Source organism: Typopeltis vanoorti, chromosome 9, assembly GCF_054136105.1.
Source record: "Typopeltis vanoorti isolate ZY-2024b chromosome 9, IOZ_Tvanoo_1.0, whole genome shotgun sequence".
NCBI classification, from domain to species: domain Eukaryota; kingdom Metazoa; phylum Arthropoda; class Arachnida; order Uropygi; family Thelyphonidae; genus Typopeltis; species Typopeltis vanoorti.
In genome coordinates this window covers 109,242,471-109,265,331 of record NC_143557.1, presented here as the reverse complement: position 1 = coordinate 109,265,331, position 22,861 = coordinate 109,242,471, and the positions used below count along the sequence as shown (strand labels likewise).

The 22,861-nt window shown below is 35.4% G+C and overlaps 1 protein-coding gene across 1 annotated transcript in view; it reads left to right on the top strand.

The window, feature by feature from the left end:
• Positions 1–12,564, top strand: part of LOC150103414 (inactive peptidyl-prolyl cis-trans isomerase FKBP6-like) — a 41,500-nt gene extending 28,936 nt beyond the window's left edge. Inside the window, exons 3-4 of the mRNA XM_090397789.1 lie at positions 2,921–3,051; positions 11,355–12,564. Of these exons, the coding sequence (XP_090253915.1) occupies positions 2,921–3,051; positions 11,355–12,300 (1,077 nt within the window). The 3' untranslated portion in view covers positions 12,301–12,564. The remainder of the gene's footprint in view (positions 1–2,920; positions 3,052–11,354) is intronic.
• Positions 12,565–22,861: the final 10,297 nt, after the last annotated feature.

The following is a 22,861-nucleotide window of genomic DNA, read 5'->3' as shown; positions in this document are numbered from 1 at the left end:
TTTTAGAATTGGGTATTGCTCTTCCCCCCCCCCCCCTCAGTAAGACTAATGGCTTCTGAACTGATTGTCATCTTTTTTTTAATGCTTTATCATAAGGACTATCCTTATTGCTACCTTTTGAAATGGTTATATAAGTGAATTCATCTTCCTTAATCGATGGTAAAATTAAGAGGGAGGGATACAAGCATACAAGAAATGAATACTATATGCAATATCGAAATAAAACAAATGATTAGATTTTCACTTGTTAGAATAGAAGAAAGTATAAAGCAACTCAAACAACAAAGCGCCAGGTACTCAGAATAATAACTGAACTCATCAAATGTGTTATGGTAGTAGTGAATTAATTCTAGAAATACATAAATGGATAAATTTAAGAGATACTCTCAGAATGGAAAGAATCTCTTATCCTATCAATATATAATAAACTTGGGGGGAAAATAAATGCAAAAATTACACAAGGGTTTGCTCATATAATGTATTACAAAATTTTGTGATCATGTACTAAAATATTTTCACCACTGACAACGAAAGCAGGATAATTGGTTAACAAAAGTAGATCAGAATCTTTTGCTTTAGATTCCCTTTCACCCGTCTGGTTTAATTTAGCTTTTTTTAAAAAAATGTATTAGAGAAACTGTAGAAAATAAGTAGATAGGTAATATTGGGATGTGCAGATATCTTCCTGCAAGACATTCAGAAAGCAACTTATATTGCAAAACTAGGATTACAAATTTACCAAGATAAAACTGGATGTTTAAGTGTGTAGAAACTATAACCAAAGGAAAATTGATTAGTTTGATATTGATAACTAGAAATTTAAAAATTACATTTTATTGTAATTTTTAAATTTCTTCAAAAAAACTTCAAATATTTTGGAACATGGATTACAGAAATACAATCTATAATACATGTCTCAAATCTTATTATTCACTATGTAATTTATTATCTTTCGAAATTCTGCTTAGCAGAGTTAAAATAGAAATATACAAGACAATCATTAGACTTAAGAGTTCTTACTAACTTCTAAAATATTCATAATATGTAACGTGACCTCCCTTTATTAAACCTATGCTATCCCATGCAAAGTATATATCTTGTTTGTCCACCCATTTCTGTATGGCAGTTCTCACTAACTTCTCTAAAATATTTACTCCAGAGATACTGCTAGATCAATAGTTACATATCAGTCTTTGCACCATTCTTGTGTAATGGGATTGTCATACATTCTTTTGGGATCTTTCCTGAGCTAAGACTGAAATTATAAAGGACCTAGCCAGTTTGGCTGAACATTCCTTTAGCACTTGTGCTGATATCCCATTTTCCCAATTGCTGAATTCTTATCTAAGTTATTCAACTGCTCTAGAACCTTCTTCTCATGCACCTTTTGGTAGCACTGTGTTCTATGTTATATACACCAGGTTGATAGATTTTGGTGAACTGAGCACTCATTATTTGAACTATTGTATCTGTCTCTGATAAAAGGGCACCATCTGCATTCAGTAAAGTTATTCTTCAACATTCATTCTTTTTGAGCTGCCTTTAGCCTGCACAGCCAGTTTCTTTTCATTTTAAAATCACTTCCTGGTTAATTACTTTTCTTCACTAGTTATTTCTACAGTAACTCCCAGATTGTAATTCATTCAAAATCTTTGTGAATTTTGGCTAGTCAAAAGAGAAAGTAAGTATGATATAGCTACTGTAGCTGAACACATCCACAGGCCCAAAGAAATGTAAGAAGACAACATTAAAACAGTGTTATTACAAAAATTTCAAAATAGTCCTGGTATAATATACTTTATCAGAACATATGTGAAACAAGTCTCTACATCTTGATATTGGACTGCACTAATTAGAGTACCCAAAACAAGGGAAGAGCTTGTGAAACCACTCAGCCCTGTAATTCTGTTTTTGTGGTGTGTTTTTATATAATTACTATGCATGGATTGAAATCCAAGAGTAGTAATTCATTTCAGGAATAATTAAATATATATAAGCTGGTAGCGGGCTTATCAGACAGAATTTTGTTTCATACGCCAACTACAAGTAATCTTGTATCATCCCCCCCCATCTGTGTCTTACATGCACTAATGACTGTGTAACTTGAGTTCAGAGTCAGTGATGTTTAGCATTCAGTGCAGTAAGGTTTATTGCATCTAGTCTTACAATTGCTTAAAATGATCTAAATAACAACCTTCAATTATGTCATGGCCAGTAAAAGAAAGCTTACTGATGAAGAATTAGAAGTTTATGCTAATATGAGCAACAATGAATGGAATGAATTATTTGGTTCCAATTCTGAAGATGATTATAATCCTACAGACGACTCTAGCGATGACTCAGATGATGATTATGTCATATATAAATATATGTAAATGTTGAAAAAACTTCAAACTATTGTTTTATTTGCATTAATAAATACACAGTTTATGCAACAATACATCTTATAATATACTATACTTTTGCCGAAATTATTTTCCTTCTTCCAACCCCCTAGCCGTGCTCTCTCCACTTTATTCGCAAGCCAAGGGTCCAAATTAACGTGCTTATACTATGGGTTAACTTGTGCTTGGCATAGGAGGTCTGTAATATTCGTAATTGGCTTGTGAGGCTCATATACCAACTACAAGTATACTCATAGTTGGCAGTTAGCGTGTTAAGAAGCAAATATACATGAAAGCAGAGAAAACATTTATCAGCTTAAACTGATTTGTTGATTAGAATAAATATAATGGGCTACAAAGTCTGTATCATATCAGTGCCATGTGTAGACATTTGATAGGAAGTAATAAATTCTGCAGTTACAACTGTTATAAGATAGGTGCATTAAATTAAATAGGATATTAAAATGTAATTGCTTATAATTTTTATTGTCTGTGGTATTATTTAGTGATACAGATTGTTTCATTACTGTTATTAGGAAATTAAGCCAGGTACAGGAGTAAAGCTTCCTGACAAATCTTTGGTTACTATTCACTATAGTGCCTATGTTGAATATGATGACACTCCTTTTGATTCTTCTAGACTGAGGACTAAACCACACAGATTTCTGTAAGTATTTCATTAGTAGAGTGCAGTTTAAAATATAAAGTTATAATTATTTCTGATTGAAATTATTTTTTATGCCATAACAGGCTGCTGCTGAGCTTGTAAATTCACACTTAGCAGATGTTCAGCCTGTTGTACTGTGGATTACAGGATGGGAAGAAAGAATTTTAATGCATTCAATGACCTGCAAATATAATTGTGGCTCTTTATGAAATAAGATAGGAGTTCCAAACGACAGCAGTAGAGAAAGAGATGTTTGAAATCGAACTGAAAAGGCATTCAGTTGCCATTGCATGTTCAGAGAAGTGATCTGAATAATTGTTGATGCCAATTAAGAGTGTGACCATGACATCAATATCTGTGTAAAATGCAAGTAACAGCAGCAGTGTAGTGAATATGGTGTGTGTGTGTGTGTGTGGTGGTCGTGGTTTGGAGGAATCATTAGCCAACTGAACTGGCCAATCCATCAACCAAAATATGAATGCAAAGTGTATGGTGGTACTTTATTACATTTTCATGGCTGGTTGGGAAGATCAAACTAATTTCTACTGTTCTGAGGTGAGGCTTATTAGAAAACTTAATGGTACCACCCCAAATGTTGAGAGCAGAATTCAACAACGATGTGTTTCTGATTTGTATAGGATTCATAGTTGTTAAAATAATATCTGAAATGCAAGAGAGAAAGGAACTAATTTCTTGAATGCTGAGAAAACTGTAGAAGCAATTTACAATACATTGGAGATGGTCATTGATATGTATAGAGGGAAAGAGAGTAAGCGAAAGAACAGTCTTGTGGAACACAAGTATTAATTTCATCGTTTCAAGATGTATTCATCATCGTACATGTGTTCAAGCAGAAACTTTGATGAGCCATTAAGACAGACTATGTGATGGGAGTTTTCTTAATAAAGCCTTTGTGCCACTTTTGTGAAATGTCTTAGGGATATTAAGAGCAACCACTTGAGTCCCTAAACTTTTTCATGGCAGTTGTCCAAAGGTCGATCACAAGCAAGAAGATTTCATTCAGTAATAGTGGCAGAATATTACTGCAATCATTTATTAGTTTCTTGATATAATTTCCTCTCACTATTGCATATTTATTTTATAGAGCTTAGTTAAGACTTTTCAGTGGGTACTCTTATACTTTGTTATAGAGCCTAAATACTTTTCTCATGCCACCACTTCAGACCTCCAGTAAGTTGAATGGTGGTCTCATATGATGACCTGTTTTTTCCCTAGTCATTCACTGGATTCCCATATTCATGTTTCCATAGCTGTTGCATGTTGTGCTCACTCATGTCAAAGTTCTATGTTTAAAAAACTATCTAGGACTGGAATGATTTTAATTTACTAATTAAAAATTTACATGCAGATGTTTTGCCATCTAAAGCTAGCATTATCAAATCACTTTAAAGTTATTGCAGTGAACTATATAAAAATCAACTAAATAATACTGCAACAGAAGTAATCAAAGAACTAAAAGAAATCTCTCCACCACCAGAGATCTTTGAAAATGACATCTTGGAAGAGGAGGTGAATAAGGCTATAAAACATGTCAAGAAATGACAACATAATAGGTGAGCTGCTAAAAAATGGGGAGAATCGGTTGTAAAAGAAATGTATGATCTATGCAATGAAATATGGAGATCAGGGTAAGTCCCTGAAGAGTAAAAATAATCAGTCTTTGTTGTTCATAAGAAAGGCAATGCTTTAGATTTCACCAATTACAGAACTATTGCACTAATGAGTCATCTTGGCAAAGTGCTGATGAAAATATTTACAGAACACCTGAAGGGTCATATGGAGGTACATCTTCCTGATGAGCAAGCTGGAATTTCGAAAAGATCGAAGTACTGTGCAACAAATACTCGCATTAAGACTAATAGCAGAGAAAGCTCGAAGAAAGAATAAAAAGATATACTGTTGTTTCGTGGACTTCGAAAAAGCATTTGATAATATTGACCAAAATATAACGTGGGCTATCTTGGAATCCTATAGTGTGGACAATAAATTGATCTGCCTGTTGCAAGATATAAACAGCTAAGTACAAGCAACAGTCATGATAGCAGGCGTGACTGGAGATTGGTTTGCTGCTAGTCAAGGCACAAGATGAGGGGGGACCCAATATCACCAACTATCTTCATCACACATCTGGGAAGGACACTAGATAAGATCAAAGAAGAAGGTGGAGGCATTTCAATAAATGGAATAAGAATAAACTACCTCTACTTTGCAGATGACATCATCCTGATTGAAGAAGATGCTTTAGGCAAGGCTGGAAAGGGACACTGGCTAACACTACACAGAAGGAAAAAGATATGGAGACTAAATGTCAATTTTGAAAAAAAATTAAAACTGATATTCAGACAGCAGGAGGTTACTGAACAAAGTTACCATTGAAGGATTTCAACTGGAAAATGTGGAACACTTCACATATCTTGGATGCCACATGATGCATGACTTGGACCCAAAAATAGAGGTAAAAATTAGAATAGCCAGAGCAACAGCTATCTTAAAAGCCATGGACAAAATATGGAAGAGTCAAGCTATAAAGATGCACACTAAACTGCGCATTGTGAAAACCTGTATCTTCCGCAGTATGCTCTATGGATGTGAGGACTGGGTACTCCTGAGAGAATCTGAAAGGAGGATATTGGCATTCAAGAGGAAGTGCTATAGAAAGATATTGAGGATAAACTGGATCCAGAAAGTGAACAGTGAAGAAATCTATAGACGAATACAACCAAAAGAAAACCTGATACAGAAATACGTCTGTTTGGCCATATATGTAGAATGAATGATGAGAGAAAATAAAAAATGTTGCTGGTTGGAATGATTGAAGGAAAGAACAAAAGAGGAAGACCAAACAGAGAATGGGACGATGACATCGTCAAATGGTGTGGAAACTCTGTGCACAAAATAGAATGCAGTGGAAGAATCTTATCAAGATGACATCAGACACTTATGGGCATTGAATCCATGGTAGTTGTTGTTAAAGTTATACAATTTTGAAGCCTAAGAATGAAATGACCTTGATAATTAGGACAATCACACATGCTTGGACACATGCTCTCTCTGGTAATCTTTTGTGATTACTGCTGATGGGGTGATAAGGCAGTGCACCACAAATTTTGATCGTGCTATCAGTTTGTTTGAATTTGACTGAGTTTGTAAAACTCAAACCACAGAACAGTCTCTGTGCTTTAAATTGAGAGTTATGTAGTCCTGTTTCCTTCCACATGATGAAATGATCTTTATCCAAGGCATATTTGTGATAAAGGTCACATGTCCAAAATATTGGGTCCCACATATAGTTTTACTGTCGACAGAGTATGCTGCCATTCCTGCTTATTCAACCAACCTTAAAGAACCAAACATCTCCTTTAGAAAAAGAACCACTTATCAACAGGGTGAGGATAACCATCACCTTTAATGCTATCTAGACAATCCTGCCATCTTTCTTGGTGGGGAGGGAGGGGGGGGGGGGTCCACCTTTTGATAATATCCAGATTGCCAGACAAAATAAGATGTTTCTCTCAGTAACATTTACTTCTGACCTGTCTTACCACAAACACATATCAGTAACTTTCTCAGTTGCTTCTTTAAAAACTTGGCGACCTTTTTCATTCAGTGGTGTACCAAAAGCCTTTAAAATTCTTGGTATGTCTGCCTTCCTGTACATCAGGCATGTCAAACTCCAATCTTGGAAAGGGCTGTTTAAGGAAGAAGGGTATGCTGAGAGAACATAATTTTCAGTTTGTTTACTTTGCTTCTTTAAACCATTGAAAGGGAAAAAAAAAAAAAAAAAAAAAAACCCACTAAATCAGGATTTCAAAGCTTAGATAATTGCCATCTTTTCTGTGATGCAAGTTAATGTTAGGGTTGTTTATGTAATGAAAGACATTGGTTGTCAATCTTGATCTTTGCACCATTTTATTCTTGATATCCATAAATAAATTATTGTGTAAAGGTTGTACTGTCATATATATTACTGCATTCCTTGTGGCAGATTGACACATTCTGGCAAAAGTTGCTTGCCTAGTAATAGAAATAAAGAGGAATATCGATTTCAAGACATTTCTTTCATTACCAAGTTGCATTGGATTTTAAGGTCCATTTGAACATTACTGCTTGCCTTGTTAATGTTAAATAAAAATGCAATACTAAGTAGAGAATTTGTCTTCATGTCTTGAAAACCTTTGAATCTTCTTTCATATCCCCCCCCCCCCATCTGAAATCAGGTGTTATGACAACTGACATTCCTGAGATGTACCAAAGCCAATTACTATCATCAAGCTTATCTGGTAACTCATTCATTTTTAAAAACATTTGAATTTCTTAATGTCATAGTTAGAGTTGCTTCAAAACTTAGCAAGAGTAAGCAGACATCGCTGTAGTAAGACAGTGCTTGATATAAATTTTTGAATAATGGCTTGACACGTGAGAAAAAACTAAATATAATTTATTACATCTATATATTTCGCTCAATATGTCATGACCTTCTTTCAGGGAGAAGACAAAAAAAAATCTGGTAACAACATTTACTCAATACAAGAGCTAGTCATACAACAGCATGTGCATAATATCATGTGTCTTGGTCGCCACAGTCTGGTAGGAAGAAACACCATTAGAGTCCAAGGAAGTGGGAATAGATGTATAATTAATTTAAAAATAATAAATAAAAATATACAAAAATTATAAACAGTTAACAGCAGTTACTTCCCAAAACTTAGAAATAATCATACTGTCTATCTGATTAAGATTAGGATGGTGGCGTAGGGCTTCACATGATTCAAGCATAGACAATCAAATTTGAACTCTGTGTTTAGCATCAATGGCATGAAAAACAAGGCCTGAACCTACAGAATCCAAAAATCTTATATAATCCAGATATTCTTTGGTTCTAATAGAAGAGACCCAGAAGAACAAAACGTGTGTGCTCGTCATACAGTATTATCAAAAGCTGTGCATGCTCGGCTTTTGATAATACTTATTTTATGTGAAGATGCATGTATATATCTGCCTGTAAAGAATGGCTTCCTGCAAACGGAAAATTTCATGTTACCAGCAGAGTTATGATGTATTAGAGTATCCAAAGAGATGATTGTTGTTAAATTCATATTCGATAGTGAACTTGATGTGAGTATATAAGGATTGATTTTATTTATACAGAAATTGAAGTAGTTTTGTTTCAGAGTAAGTCAAGATTGCAAAGATGTCATCCAAAAAACATAACCAAATGTGAGGTCAAGGAGAAATAGTATCAGAAATCTGATTCTCTAAATGCTCCAAATAATCAGCCAAGATAAGTCATATAGGACTACCCATTGCGGTACCTTTTAATCTGCTGGAATATTTTATTGTGCCAAGTAAAATAGTTGGTGAAATTGACAATGTCAGCAGGGAAATCTTGTAAAAGCTGTAGTTTCTTGAAGCGGTATATTTGTAAACTATGAAACTACATCACAGGAACCCATCATTTCAGACTCTTGAAGAAGATCTTTAAATTGTTATTTGAAGTGAAAACTGTTTTTTATATAAAAGGTGGTTTTCCCAGTAAAATTTTGTAGAATTTTGAAAGTTATTTTGCTAAATACTAAGTAGGAGATCCTATGCAATCAAATATTGGAAATAATGGATAACCAGATTTGTGTACCTTAGGAAGGCCATAAATACATGGGGGACAAGCATGATGAATCTGCAACTTTTCAATAGTATTAATATCAAAGGAATATGTTTGATCTGTCATTTATACTATAATTGGATCTATTGCACAGTAAAACATTGTGATTGTAGTCGGTGGTATCCATGAGTATGGTTACGTTTCCTTTGTCAGACTTGGTTATTACAGTGTTATTATTTCACCATAAAGAATGGAGAACTTGTAATTCAGGAATTACAAGTTCTTAGGCTTGGGAAAGGCAGTTTTAGAATGTACGTATAATCTACAAAATTGAAATGTAGTTTATACAAATGCTGTGTTTAATACATGCCACTAATTCTATGACTAAGAAACAGTTCAGATAATGTTTCTGTGTGACATCACTGAAGATTTACCTCCACTTTTTTGTTATTACAATGTTCAAAAACGAAACTACTTCAATAACATTCTTAATTAATACTCTTAATTTTAGAGGCATATAAAGATCAAGCTGGATAGCTGGGATAAACCTCCGCATAACATTTTCAAAGAATGCACAGAAATAATGTCCAATCCTCACCTTCTTATAGTGCACCCTGTTGTATGTATCAACCTGGATACTGAATAAGTGAGGATGGACTGCAATTTGGGACTTAGCTGACATTATAATAAAATAAAAAAGTGGAGGGAAACCTTTTGACCTTATCACATGGATACTTTATCTGAACTAGTTCTTGGAGCTTAGTGGCATTCATTGAACACAGCATTTGCATAAGTTACAACATTTTCAATTTTTCAGATTATACTATAAAACTGCCTTTCATAAGTGTAATTTGAGACTTTCTTGCATTATCTGACGAACGTTTACTTTTGTTATCTATCTACTAACCAACAGTTCAGTTTTGGCAGCATGGCCATATTTGTCTATGCAAACAGTGCTTATTTGTGCATTTATTTGAATGTTTTATAAAACCAGATGGGGAAATGAAAGTACTAATATTAGAGGCAATAAGTATCGGTCTTGTAAACATAAAACATTTAAGATAAAGATTAAAATTAGCCATGAAAAGCAGTGAATGTTGTTTAGTCTTAGTTAAATGCTCATTGGACTTTGAAGTGTGTTTGTGAATGAAGGAAAAAAACATTAAATACATATGAAATGCCAGAAATATATTGCCTAAAACTGTCTAAAAGGTATGGTTGTGATTGAGGAAAAGAAAGATCTGTAAAGTTTATGCAGTGAGGATCAGCATCATAAACTTTGAAGGCTTTAAAAGACTCACTCCAATGAGTCAGTAATTCATGTAAGCCTTTTATTTTCATGAAGATTGAAGAAATGTTTAGGAGAATGGGTTGCTGATAACCCAGAATTTTTACAAAGGTTGATTTTAATTTGCTCGCTCTGTTCTTAAATCGTGATTACATTGTAGACTGTGTAAGTGTCAAATTTAACAACTGTAACATATATGAGGGTGTTGAAAAGTTCTCGGCCTCGACCATAGATGGCAACGCAACACCATTGACAAGCAGTTTTTTTTTTTTTTTTCCTAAGTTGGTACATCTGTCAGCATCCATGTGAAATTGCAAGTCATTCTATCAAGTAATTTGTTTTATTCAGCTGTATCTTTCATCAGGTCAGTGCACCTGCCCACAAAAGCATTTTGGCAAATGTGAAAATTAAGGGATCTGCACTATGATTTGTCGGAACATCCACCATGTTTCCCCAGATTTCACTCCCTATCTCTTCCCAAAACTAAAATTCTGGTCAGCGTTTTTCTTCGAATCAAGAGGTGATTGCAGCTGTAGAGGAGTATTTTGCAGATCTTACTGAGAACCATTACAGGGGCGGGATAATGATGCTGGAATAAATGTATTAGTCTTAATGGAGATTATGTGGAAATTATAAATTTATTTTTTCATTGTTAGGCCGAGAACTTTTCAGACCACCCTCATACAATGATCTAATAGCTGAAGTAGGTAATTTGAGTTCCTGTATGTCTGAAATGGAGGGACAAGCAATAAACAAATTATAGTAGATCCTGTGCTCTTTTGATGATCTGTTCAGTAGTTTGTTCTTGTAAAAAGAAAAAAAAGCACAGCACTAGTTTATGTTCAAATTTTTGCACATAGGTATTTTAATCACACCTTATAACAAATATATGGCATAGGTGATGGTGTAAACAAAAAAAAAGTGGGAAAACATATTTTTTGTTTGACAAATTGACAAACTCAATTTGTCAAATTATGATGAAAGTCAAACTCAGAAGTATCAAATCCAGAAGGATTTGATACTTCTAAGTAAATTGAAAATGAAATGTTGAAATTTTGTAGCACTGTTTTACAGCTTTGCATACACCTCTTTCAATACACATTATATAAAATTCCATTTACCATAATTAAAATACAGCTTAAAAATCATGTCACCAACAATAATTTAAGTTTTGTCATATTTTTGATGCTGCATGAAGATATTACTTAGCATACTCTATAATTGAGAAGAATTTGAGGCATTTCTGTATAACAGCATCGTGGGAAATATAAGAAATTTGACAGCTTTGGTAATTAACATTCATTTTAATAAATAAAAATTTGATTAAGTCAAAATATATGTAATTGATTTGCTTTTTTTTGTATGAAATTTATATATGTGAATGTTTTAATTTAGGTTGGGTGATGGAAGAGTTATTCCTGGTCTTGATATTGCAGTGTCAACAATGAAAAAGGGAGAAATGTCTGAATTTCTTGTCCCTCCAGAATATGCTTATGGTGCAATGGGATGCCCACCTCGTATTCCACCAAATGCTACTATACTGTATGAAATTGAGCTCATAAGTTTTATTGACAGTGCTGCTGCAATTGAATTTGAAGAAATGCTGCCTGAGGATCAAAAGAAAGCTTCTTTTCAGAAAATTATTGCAGTTTGCAGGGGAGAACATCAATTAGGAAATGATTTATTTTCAAAAAAACAGTATGGGTTAGCATGTTCAAAATATAAGAGGGCTGCTCAACTTTTGGAAAATGTAAATGTGCAGAACGAAGATGAAGACAAACGTCGCAATGCGTTTTGTCTGAAAATGTACTTAAATTTAACGCTATGCTATTTGAACATGGGTGAAGTTGGACCAGCACTTTCTTATGCAAGAGCAACACTGAAGCTAGATGGCAATAACACAAAAGCACATTTCCGTTATGCAAAGGCTCTCATATACGATGGGGATTTTAAAAATGCTAGAAAACATTTACTTAAAGCAAAGCGTAATGAACCTCTGAATGAAGAAATAATACAAGAATTACTAAAATTAGATACTAAAGAAAAGGAGCATGCAATGCTTGAAAAGGAATTTTGTAGAAAGATGTTCAGTCAATCAGATGTGACAGCCATTCGTTCGCCTGATCGAATTAGCGTGTCTGAAAATTTCAAAATGAAAATGAAGGAATATATGACTAATTTTATTGAGGATAGTAATATATCAGAAATTCCATTTTCAAGTGGTTTTACTTCAACTGAAAAGGAATATATTAAAGCTCTTGCTGAATCTCTTGGTTTAGAGTTTGTTGATGAACAGTATGGAAATATTAAACATGTTAAAGTTCTCAAAAAGAAAGCATGATTGTTAGATGGAAGAGGGGGGGGGGTATTTTTAAAATTCCATTATGTAAATAAAATCCATTATATCCAGAAGTTTGGGTATGCTTGGTAACTTGTTTTGAATGACATTGCATTGTTCATGTTAAATGTTATGGTTTTATCTATTTTATGAATGGCATGGAAATGCCATGCCTGTTATGGGAAAAGAATGGAATGGCAATCCAAAGTTTCTGTTATTATTATTTTAACTTTGAAATCATGTGTAAATAAAAGGATAAATATGTTCAAGTTTAAAAAATGTGTGCATTTAACTTCCTTTTACTATCACTTTCTCATAATTAATCCAACATAGTGTGTAATCTACAGATTGTCTTAGTTGCTTTGCGTAAAATTTTTATGAGCAAAATAAGTAGAGTGATTACTTTTAAGTATTTGCTTCAAAATACATTCAAGTACTGTATTGTTATCAGCTAATAATTGCCCATCCTAATAAGTGATATACAATCCTTTCACATGGTGATCACTATTTGTAATTATGGAGACAACTACCATCTTAGAGTAACACGTTCAGTTTAATATAAACCAAAAGAATTGCTCGACATCTCACTACCTTCACATTAAGATCATCTGAAGTATAAGTATGCGTGTAGTTTAATAAACTTAAGTAACTTTAATTTGGTCAACCACTAACACTACTATCTTTACTGCTGGTGAAAAACTACATCAAAGCTGGTCTTGTTATCTGTTTTGCTAGTGACTGCTAACATAAATAACAAAACAGTATTCGTCATGGTGATGCTTTCATGCGTAAAGATTAAACTATTACTTAAACCCACACTTTCAGGCAATGCATTCCACTCTCCAAAGAACTTGCTCCTATAAAGCCACAACATGTGCTTTGCATCATCAGCAAAGAGCTGCATAGTTATCCAATATCATCCTCTGATTCAGATCTAAGACAGTCCTCTGTTGCATATTGCCTGAGAAAGTTGCCCCTTAAGAACTCAAGAATTTTTCTTTTAGTTAGCCATTCTCCACACCCCCCTAACTTTAATATGCTGAGTGGTCATGTTATTAGCGACACTTCTCTCTTTAGGGAAATGGACTATTCCTGACGGTCTGGATGAAAGGTGTGACTAATGGTGGTAAGAATGTTGGCGATAGTAGCTCAAATGTTTACACTTCTGGACCTCTTATACAAAACTGTTTAGGGTGTACCAGGAGTGGTGTAATAGCCAGATAACTTCAATCCAATTGCAGTTCTCTGGAGAGAAGCAGCTCACTGCACGAAATCGGAGAATAACGGCAAAGTTTGTGCAACATGACAGGAAGCCTACAACTCAGTACAGCAGTGGTGGTCAGAACATCTTGGATGATGCAGTTTGCAAACTCGCGGATATGGTATAGGAGCAAACCACAATCCCAGGTTCCAATGTCAGCTAAGAACATGGAGATATGCAAGGCTGTACTTGCACTTTTTCCTAGGTGCTAGAGTACCCTGAACACCCCCTCTTATTGTTTGAAACCCCTTAAATTTGCCCTAATTTTTCTCGGCACCAGCTAGAGCCTGTGCATAAGTGCAGCTCTGAAGATGTGGCTTTAGTGGGTGCATAATCTCCAACACTGAATGGTTGATGACAAAATATCATCTTGTCTAACAACTCCATTTGTATGTATCAATACATGCTGATGGCAGAACCAGAATATGGTGGCAACACTGAGAGTAGGGACCCTTGCTACCGAATAACCGCTTAGTGTAAGTGTAATGATGTCGGGGAAAGTTTTCTTGTTACACTTTAGGTCATACCAGCTGAACACATGAATGCCACAGCCTATCATTGCTGATCATATTCTGCCGTTTAACCTGTTGTCAAATGGGTGCTATTAACAAGATAGTGTACCATTCCACAAAGCATGTAGCGTGTTCGAGAACATGACAGTGAATTTCCTTTATTCAGTGACAAGCTCAGTCCACAGACCTTGACCCAATAGCATCTCTTGGATGAGGTAGAATGAACAATCTGCAATAATTAAGTAATGCCATTGTGGCAGCATGGACAAAACAACTGAGAATAACGTTTTAGAAACTTAGTTGAATCAATGCCACAGAGAATACAGGCCATGAAGGCAAAGGTCGATCCAACTCGTTATATTAAATGCTGTTCCTAATAAAGTGGCAACAGTGTATATATAACAACACTCAACTAAATATTCAAACCATCAACCTGCACGTCATAAATAAGTTATACATTTTTATAAACCAGTTATTAAAATAGCTGGTTTATAGTTACAGTTTGAAAATTATAAACTAGTCCATCTACTCTGCAGAGGATGTAGCATCAATCCTCACTCCATAATGCAGCTTTCCAAGCATTTATAATTTATGATGTGCAGGTTGATGGTTTTAATAGTGGGTAACCCCAACTATGAAATTCGGATAGGGTGTGGTCCTGGTTTGGCCTTGAACCTCTGGTACCACAAACATTGAACTCCAACTGATATCTATGAACATCCCCAAATTTGAATGATCCACACAGAGGGTTGGGATCAGGGGAATAATCTCAATCCCACATTGAGAATGGTGTGTCAGGTGAGATAAAAGGATGTCTATATATATATTGTCTCAGTTGAGGAACATGATATGGTGACACTTGTTTGCCTAATGCCATTGACTAGTGATAGTCTTGGACCAGCTATCTCCAATTGGTTAATTATTTAGATTGCACTTCCTCATTCTCCAAAAGTTAGATATGTCTAATCATACTCTGATTAGACATATGGCCCAAGGTCCCCAGATTTAAAGCCGATCTAATATCTCGCGGATGCCGCAGAGTCAGACATCAGATGAATGTATCAGGAACCAACGTCTAATGCTCAGTTGTGGACAATGCTGCAACACACAAGGGGCTGAAATTACCTCTTGGCAAGCCTTCGGTATCTGGTTGAGTCAGTGCCTTGAAGAGTACAGGCTCTTCAACCTTATTCGTGCTAGAGGAGCTCTGGAATGCTATTATGTAGGTATCGCTAATGTTTTGTATATAAACCTTGTACTGAATAAGGGATGGTAAATTCGAAAAGTTCTGTTTAAACAAAGATGTCTAAAGTCTGTTCGTCTTTGCTATATTAATTAGTTTTCGAAGATAGACGATTACTCCCATTTTGTCACATCTCTCCCCAATCGCAAGTAAAGAATCCAGAAATAATTCCGAAGATATAACTGATGCTGTTCGAAAGGTCGCAAAAATGTTCTGTAGCGCTATTGTGAAGATATCCCGACATTAACCGTTTGTTGGAAAGATTTCCTAATGTTCTTTAGGAAACTGCAAAACAAGCTGTCCTATCTGAGAATAACCACTAACAGAAAGAATATTAGCTTCATAGCTTTAGTTGCTTTCTCTAATTTAAAAAAAAAAAAAATTGAGATTGGACTTCATTTTTGAGAAAACCATTCAGAGTCACTAAGGAATAATTCCTCCTGAAATTAGAAATCCTCAGTTTCAGGGGATATGCTCTTAGTTACAGCAACAGTGGCAACAACAACAGAAAAACATGTAGAGGTCTACTACAGAAGAAAGATTATTTTTTAATGTGCATCGAACTCAGGAAATTGCAGTAACCTATATTAAAGTTAGCACAGTTATCTGATAATGATTAATCTAAGGATCTTTGTCTCGAAATCCAACATAAAGCTTTTTCAAACCACTTCAGGTCATTTAGCAAGGTGGTGGTAAATTCAGCTATCACTTAAAAATCATTCACAGTGCGATTCGATCACATAGTATGTTAGTTGAAACCAAATGGGGATGTTATATATGATTTTTGCTAACTTTCCATTGAATTTTGTAGTAAGTTTTCCAGAATTTCAATCGCAAATTTGCATTCGCGAGTGGATTGCATTTCTCTGTATATGTATATATAGAGAGTTGCCACAACTCTATATATACAGAGAAATGCAATAAATGTACAAAATATAATCGTTAAGCATCTTTAATAAACATTCAGCTTAAAAAATTAAAGGGAGAAGGAATGAAAACCAAGCAGATTTACCGCAAGGGTAAACGGCCAGTCTGTGAAGTATTTTGAGAAGCTTTCACATGTTAAAAAAAATTCTCTCCTTTTTTTATTATCAGATAAATTATTCATTGTACTGAATAAATTTCCCCCACAAGCAGACAACTGATTAAACTTGGCTTAATGTTCTTAATATTGAATAATTTGTAAATAAAATCAAGTTCCAACGAACCTATGTAGCTCAGTAGAAGTGACGTTTGTACCTTACGGTGCTTGACTGCACAACGAAAGATTTGTGTTCGAATCTAGTCGCCGACTAGAGGAACATTTTTCTAAGCCTTTTCTCGACGTGTTCCCGAGTTAGCCGATCTCTCGCATGGGCAAGCTGGTTTTTTCTTCAGGCAACTCGAGTTTTTTGCCTCGTAAACGCAAGAAAATCGGTCGTCGAACCCACACTTATTTCAGATTAAAAATATTGTGTTAGGATTAGGGACCACGAGATGGCCGCACTTGCTAGCCGCCTTCTTCACTGCGTACCAATTAATTAGTGATAGCCTAGGGCAAGCTATCTCTGATTGGCTACCAAGGGAGATTGAAATGCCCACCCAGTCTCCAAAAGTTAGATAGGCTAAAATGGCCTTGGCTACTCCCTATGCGGGAACAAAAAAGCATTAGCAGATGCTGATGATGAAATAACAGTAGTAGGTGGTGAATTCTCCTCAGAGGGTATTAAACTTCATTTCCATAACTGTAAAATAAAAATATATATAGAGAATATGGATTCATGTTTTCTGAGCCTGTGTAGCTCAGTAGAAGTAGCGTTTGCACTCTACGACGAAACACCTGGGTTGAAATCTAGTCGCTGACTAGAGGAACCTTTTTTAAGCCTTTTCTCGACCGGTTCCCGAGTTAGTCAATCTTTGACACGGGCAAGCTGGCTTTTTCTTCCAGCAACTCGGGTTTTCGTCTCGTAAAACCCCCACATTATTTTCAGACATTAAAAATATAGTGTTACGGTTAGGGACATCGAGATGGTGGCACTTGTTCGCCGTCTTCTTCACTGTGTACCGATTAATCAGTGAAAGCCTTGTGCCAGTTAACTCTGAAACTCTGATTGGCTACCAGTGAAGATTGAATTGCCCACTCAGTCTCCAAAAGTTAGAGATGAGTTGGTGGTTGTAATAGGAATGAATGATTTGGAAGGGAACAAAAAAAGGTGTTAGCTGATTTTTTTTATTACATACATACATCATAAAATACATATATACGACACGTACATCATAAAATACATGTTCAGCTGCTTCCACTACAAGATCAGAATGTCACTCAGGTGAATATACATGAGTCAATTAATTATCCTTGTCAGACTATCAATGTGTGGTTTGCTATAGATGCTGCACAACCAAAGATAACCAAAAGCATAATACTGTATGTAACTGCATGGAAATATCAGACATGAATTTTTCTGTTATTATATATTGAATCAGAACATGAAAGCAGAGTTGAAGATGAGTCAATAGATAAGCGAAATGAAAAGAATTACGTACATACATGGAGAAAGAAAAAGAGTGGAAGGAAAGATGACCATGCGAATGATGTAATGAATGATTCTAGAATGGCTCTCTATGGAGATTCCATTATTAGAGGTGTGAATCAGAGGGTGCGTAAGGTTTGTTTTCCAGGTGGTAAAATAAGTGGAGTGATTGAAGCGTTGGACATGAGGAATAAGAGAATAAATAGTTGGTGGTTGTAGTAGGAACGAATGATTTTGATGAGAACAAGGAAAATATCAGATTGAATATTAGGTGAATAAGAAGAGTAAAAGATAACAGTGTGGTAAGGAAATGCAGTCAACGTGTTACAAATATATGATAGTGATGAATTGAGGCGGCGAGCAAAGATTATGAATGATATGTTAGCGCAATTATGCAGTGGTTAAATTCTAAACGAAACGTTCTGGGACCTATACAAAATAACCAATTGTATTTACCTTTGAATGCTATCTGGGGAAGCTCCAAACCTCCCGTCCCTTTCATCATGAATTCGTAACCAGGCAACTTGACATTGACTTTGTATACACATTCAAAACTGTAAACAGTTGTTGAATAATAACACAATAATGTAGGCACAATTACAGTAAAGGAAGAAAAGTTACAAAACAGAAAAATGTTCCTACAAAATAGCCAATTGTATTCACCTTTTGAATGCGATCCACTGGTCAACTGAGCAAGTCAGAAATCTTTCCTTTCCTTAAGCTTATTAAAATATTTTAGCATTAACTGATGGTAATTCTGTGTTTCTGTGGATCATTAGAGAAACTACACATTACAAACTGTCATTACAAACTCGTTTTGTATTATCACTGTCATCCGAGCTATTTTTCCGTTTAAAGAAGGTACCAATGTACTTATCTATAGTTGAAATACCATATTTACTCGAATATAACTCGCACCACTGATTATAAAAATAGTTTCGCATATACCTCGCACATGAAAAAAAGCTTAAATAAGTTCACGTCGGGCTTTACTAACCCACTTGCAGCAGTAAACAATATGCCCTCCACAACAGCCACTATACCGCATGAGGCAAGAAAAACAAGTATTTTTATTGTCAGTGAATAAGGTATGAGCAGTCTGTGTAATATATTTTTCAACAAATAGTGCAATTAGTGAAAACTAGGATAAAAACGACACTAATTAATGAATCACATGTCCCTTCATACAGAAACTATACTGTACAGACTCAAAATCATATGTTGCACTGGCAAACACAGTATCTAACTAAAAACTATTGGTATTAATTAGATGTGTGTGAGTTCGCCTTCCCCAAAGCAGCAATAAAATTCAACCGAACGTGTTAAAATTCGTAAACGTGTTAAAACTAAGAAATATATCTAATATTTAAAATATATATTTCTTAAATACTAAGAATAGTGATCAGAACTTTACCCACCTTTACAATGAGTTTCCCTGGTATTGTACTATCTTTAGACTTGAATTATTTCAGGCACAAACTTAACTGTTTGCTTGCTTGGGATTAGGAGTTAAATAACCAAGCTTATAAAATTACTTGGTAACCCTAATATACAATATCTAGCTAAAAAAATCAACTAATGCATTTTTATTCCCGTATATGGGAGTAGGCGAGGCCATTTAGCCCTATCTAACTTTTGGAGACTGAATGGGCAGTTCAATCTCCACTGGTACCAATCAGAGATAGATGGCCCAAGGCTATCACTAATTATCCCCAAGTTAAAAAATTAATTACATATATATATATATATATATATATATATATACACATATATATATATACAGGGTGTTCGGGATAAATTTGACAGTTTCGTAAGGAAAAAGAAAATCTTCTTTGTATCTATTAAATTTAATGAATTGACAAAAAAACATTACAGGCAGAGTTAATTACAATACTATCAACAAGATTTACTCAAAATAACCACCATTAGCATCGATCACAGCTTCAATTCTACTTCGGAACCTCGAACAAGCTGATGCTACAGTCTCCCTGGGAAGGGCCGCAAAAACTGTTTTAATTTTATCCATTAACTGGGCTTTTGTATTACTGGAAGTGCGATTGGTGTCTTTTTCAACTGCGCCCCATACAAAATAATCCATGGGGTTAAGGTCTGGGGAGTTTGGAGGCCAAATATTTGGACTGGTGAAGTCGTAGAAATTTTCAGACAACCATTTTTAACTTTTCCCAGAGGTGTGGCAAGGGGCCGAATCCTGCTGCCATACATACGGCCTACCATTGGCTACCCTTGTTATCCAGGGCTTGACTACAGTTAGCAACTCCACGAACAAAGCCCGAATTCCAATGCCAGGGTTCTTTAACACCTGTTCCTGCAGATTTGCGAGGAATTCTGCTGTACGAACGCAATCAGATCGTCTGCTAGGGATCTTTCTTCTTGCTACATCCTCGTAGTCACCATTGCAAGTCTCTAGTTCATGCCTGATTGTTTTTACTGTATTCAGGGAGCATTGGGCAGCAGTCGTAATATCCTTATTTTGATGGCGGGCACGAATCATCATGATACAAGTTATTCTCTTCCATGATTCAGGTGGGTTCCAGCTATCCATCCTTTCTGACATCTTGTATATGAATGAAGAAGGGTCCAAACTTTTAAATGAAGAGAAGTGTGTGTTAATACATGTAACTTACGGAAAAATATAATTAATTATAAATATGTCAAAAATTATCCCGAACACCCTGTATATATATATATATATATATATATATTATTGTTATGGCAGTTTCACATATGTCTCGGCTATGCTTTTATCTTTCGGTTGCACAATTTTTTGCTAATACCGTACCAATCATACGCACATCTTAATAACTCGCCATTGCTGTCTGTTTCGCGTTAGGCTTAATTACCGTAAAGGGAGAAAAATCGCAAAACAGAAAAATGTTCTGCGTCACGTGCATAAAAAAATTCTGTGGCCTGGCTCCGGAGAAACCCTGGCTGAATTTAACCACTGCTGTTATGTGAAGAGAAAGGAGTGCATTTTATGAATGTGTGGGATTAATTTGAGGAACAGATGGAACTGTGTAAAGAAGATGGGCTGCATTTAAATGGTTTCAGTTGAGTCGGTTGGAGAGATTGTTGCTGGTAGGAGAGGCAATGTCTGTTATGAATAGATCTGACGTGGTGCGAGGTGATATGAAAGCAAAAAAGCAGTTTAGGGAGACTTGCAAATGGAGAGGTCAATACTATGAATGAAGTAAATATGAGAGTGGAAGCACAACACAAGCAGGGAAACGGTGAGACACTGTGCGGAACATATAAATGCTGGATTCAATGTGTGAGTGGGCAAAAAAAAAAAAAAGATCGAGATGGCCTGGGATATGAGGGGAGAGTTTGAGTGTGATGAAAGTTGTAGAATTAGTGGTAATATAGAGGAAACGACACCAGAGAAGTGATGTTTGTAGGACTTGTATACCCAGAAATGATTTCTTATGTTTGTTTACTAATACCAGAAGTATTCGAAGTAAGGGGAACAAAACTGTTGCATTGCTTGAGTTTATTCTCCCAAAATTGTTGGTATAAGCGAGACATGGTTAGATGAAGATGGCATTCTGATAGGAATAGTGAAGAACGGATATGATATTTTTTGTGAACAGAGAAGAAAGTGAGGAAGAGTACTGTAGATGATAGCAGATGACTTTGTGCCCATCTAAGGTGAATTTGCAAGGTGCAAATAGTGGCCACAGTTTTCAGGCAGTTTGGTGTGAGGTGGAGGTGAGCAGCATGAAATATTTAGTTGGGTGTTGTTATACACCTGGTAATATGCAGGATAATGAGAAGGAAATGTATAGGCAAATTAACCTAGCTAGCAAGAAATGAGTGTTCATTATTGGCGACTTTAATTATGATAATTATTTGGTTCTACAGGTTTTTATACTTCGTATACTGGTTTTTATAGAATTTTCAGTACTGTCCTCAGGGTGCAGCATAGAGGCAGCGTGCCTCACGGCGCCAATTAATTAAGGGCGCTCGTTCAGCCATAGGCGCCATGTTAGGGCAAGAAGATATATTACATCTGATGTAGATGCAATAGATTTATTTGAAGAATTAAAAATTCTCTCAAATATAATACAAGAGAAAATTGGTCCTCATCAAATTTAATCATATATATAAATATAGCCAAAATCATTTTAGAAATTTATCAATGTAACCACCGCCCTAAGAAAATTGTTAACAATTCCTCTTAGCATAACAAATGGCGAAAGAAGTTTTTCCAAGCTTGAACTGATTACAAATTATTTGCGAACAGCAATGACCCAAGAAAGATTGGTCGGTCTAGCAACTATATCGATAGAGGGCAGATATAGCTTGTAATTTAAATTTAGAAGAGCTTATAAACAGTTTTATTTTACGATATCTTCGTAGAGCAAACATTTAAATAATAATAATAAAAAAAAATCAGCTAAGGCCTTTTTATTCCCGTATATATAGCGAGTAGCTGAGGCCGTTTTTAGCCCTATCTAACTTTTGGAGACTGAGTGGGCAGTTCAATCTCTACTGGTACCCATTCAGAGATAGCTGGCCCACGGCTATCACTAATTAAGCGGCACGCAGTGAAGAGTGATGGCTCAACAAGTGCCGCCATCTCGTGGTCCCTAACTCTAACACTCGTATTTAATGTCTGAAATAATGTGGGTTCTACGGTCGATTTTCTTGAGTTTCCAGGAGAAAAAACCCGCTTGCCTGTGCCAGAGATCGACTAACTCGGGAACCGGTCGAAAAAGGGTTAGAAAAATTTCCTCTAGTCGCCGAGTAGACTCGAAATCAAGTCTTCCTTTTGACGGCCAAGCGCCGTGGTGTGCAAATGCCACATCCACTGTATTAATTAAATGAAGAGCTACACAGGCTCTTCATTTAATTAATATTCTTATGTACTTGTTTTGCATTGATGTTTCTCTTGTAATTAAAAAAATAGCAATTGGAGATTTTCTTATATTTTTGTCTTGTAATCCATCTGGGGCAATATTTAATTGTTTGCCTCAGGGCGCGATCTAATCTGGCAACGGCCCCGAGTATTTTTAATATT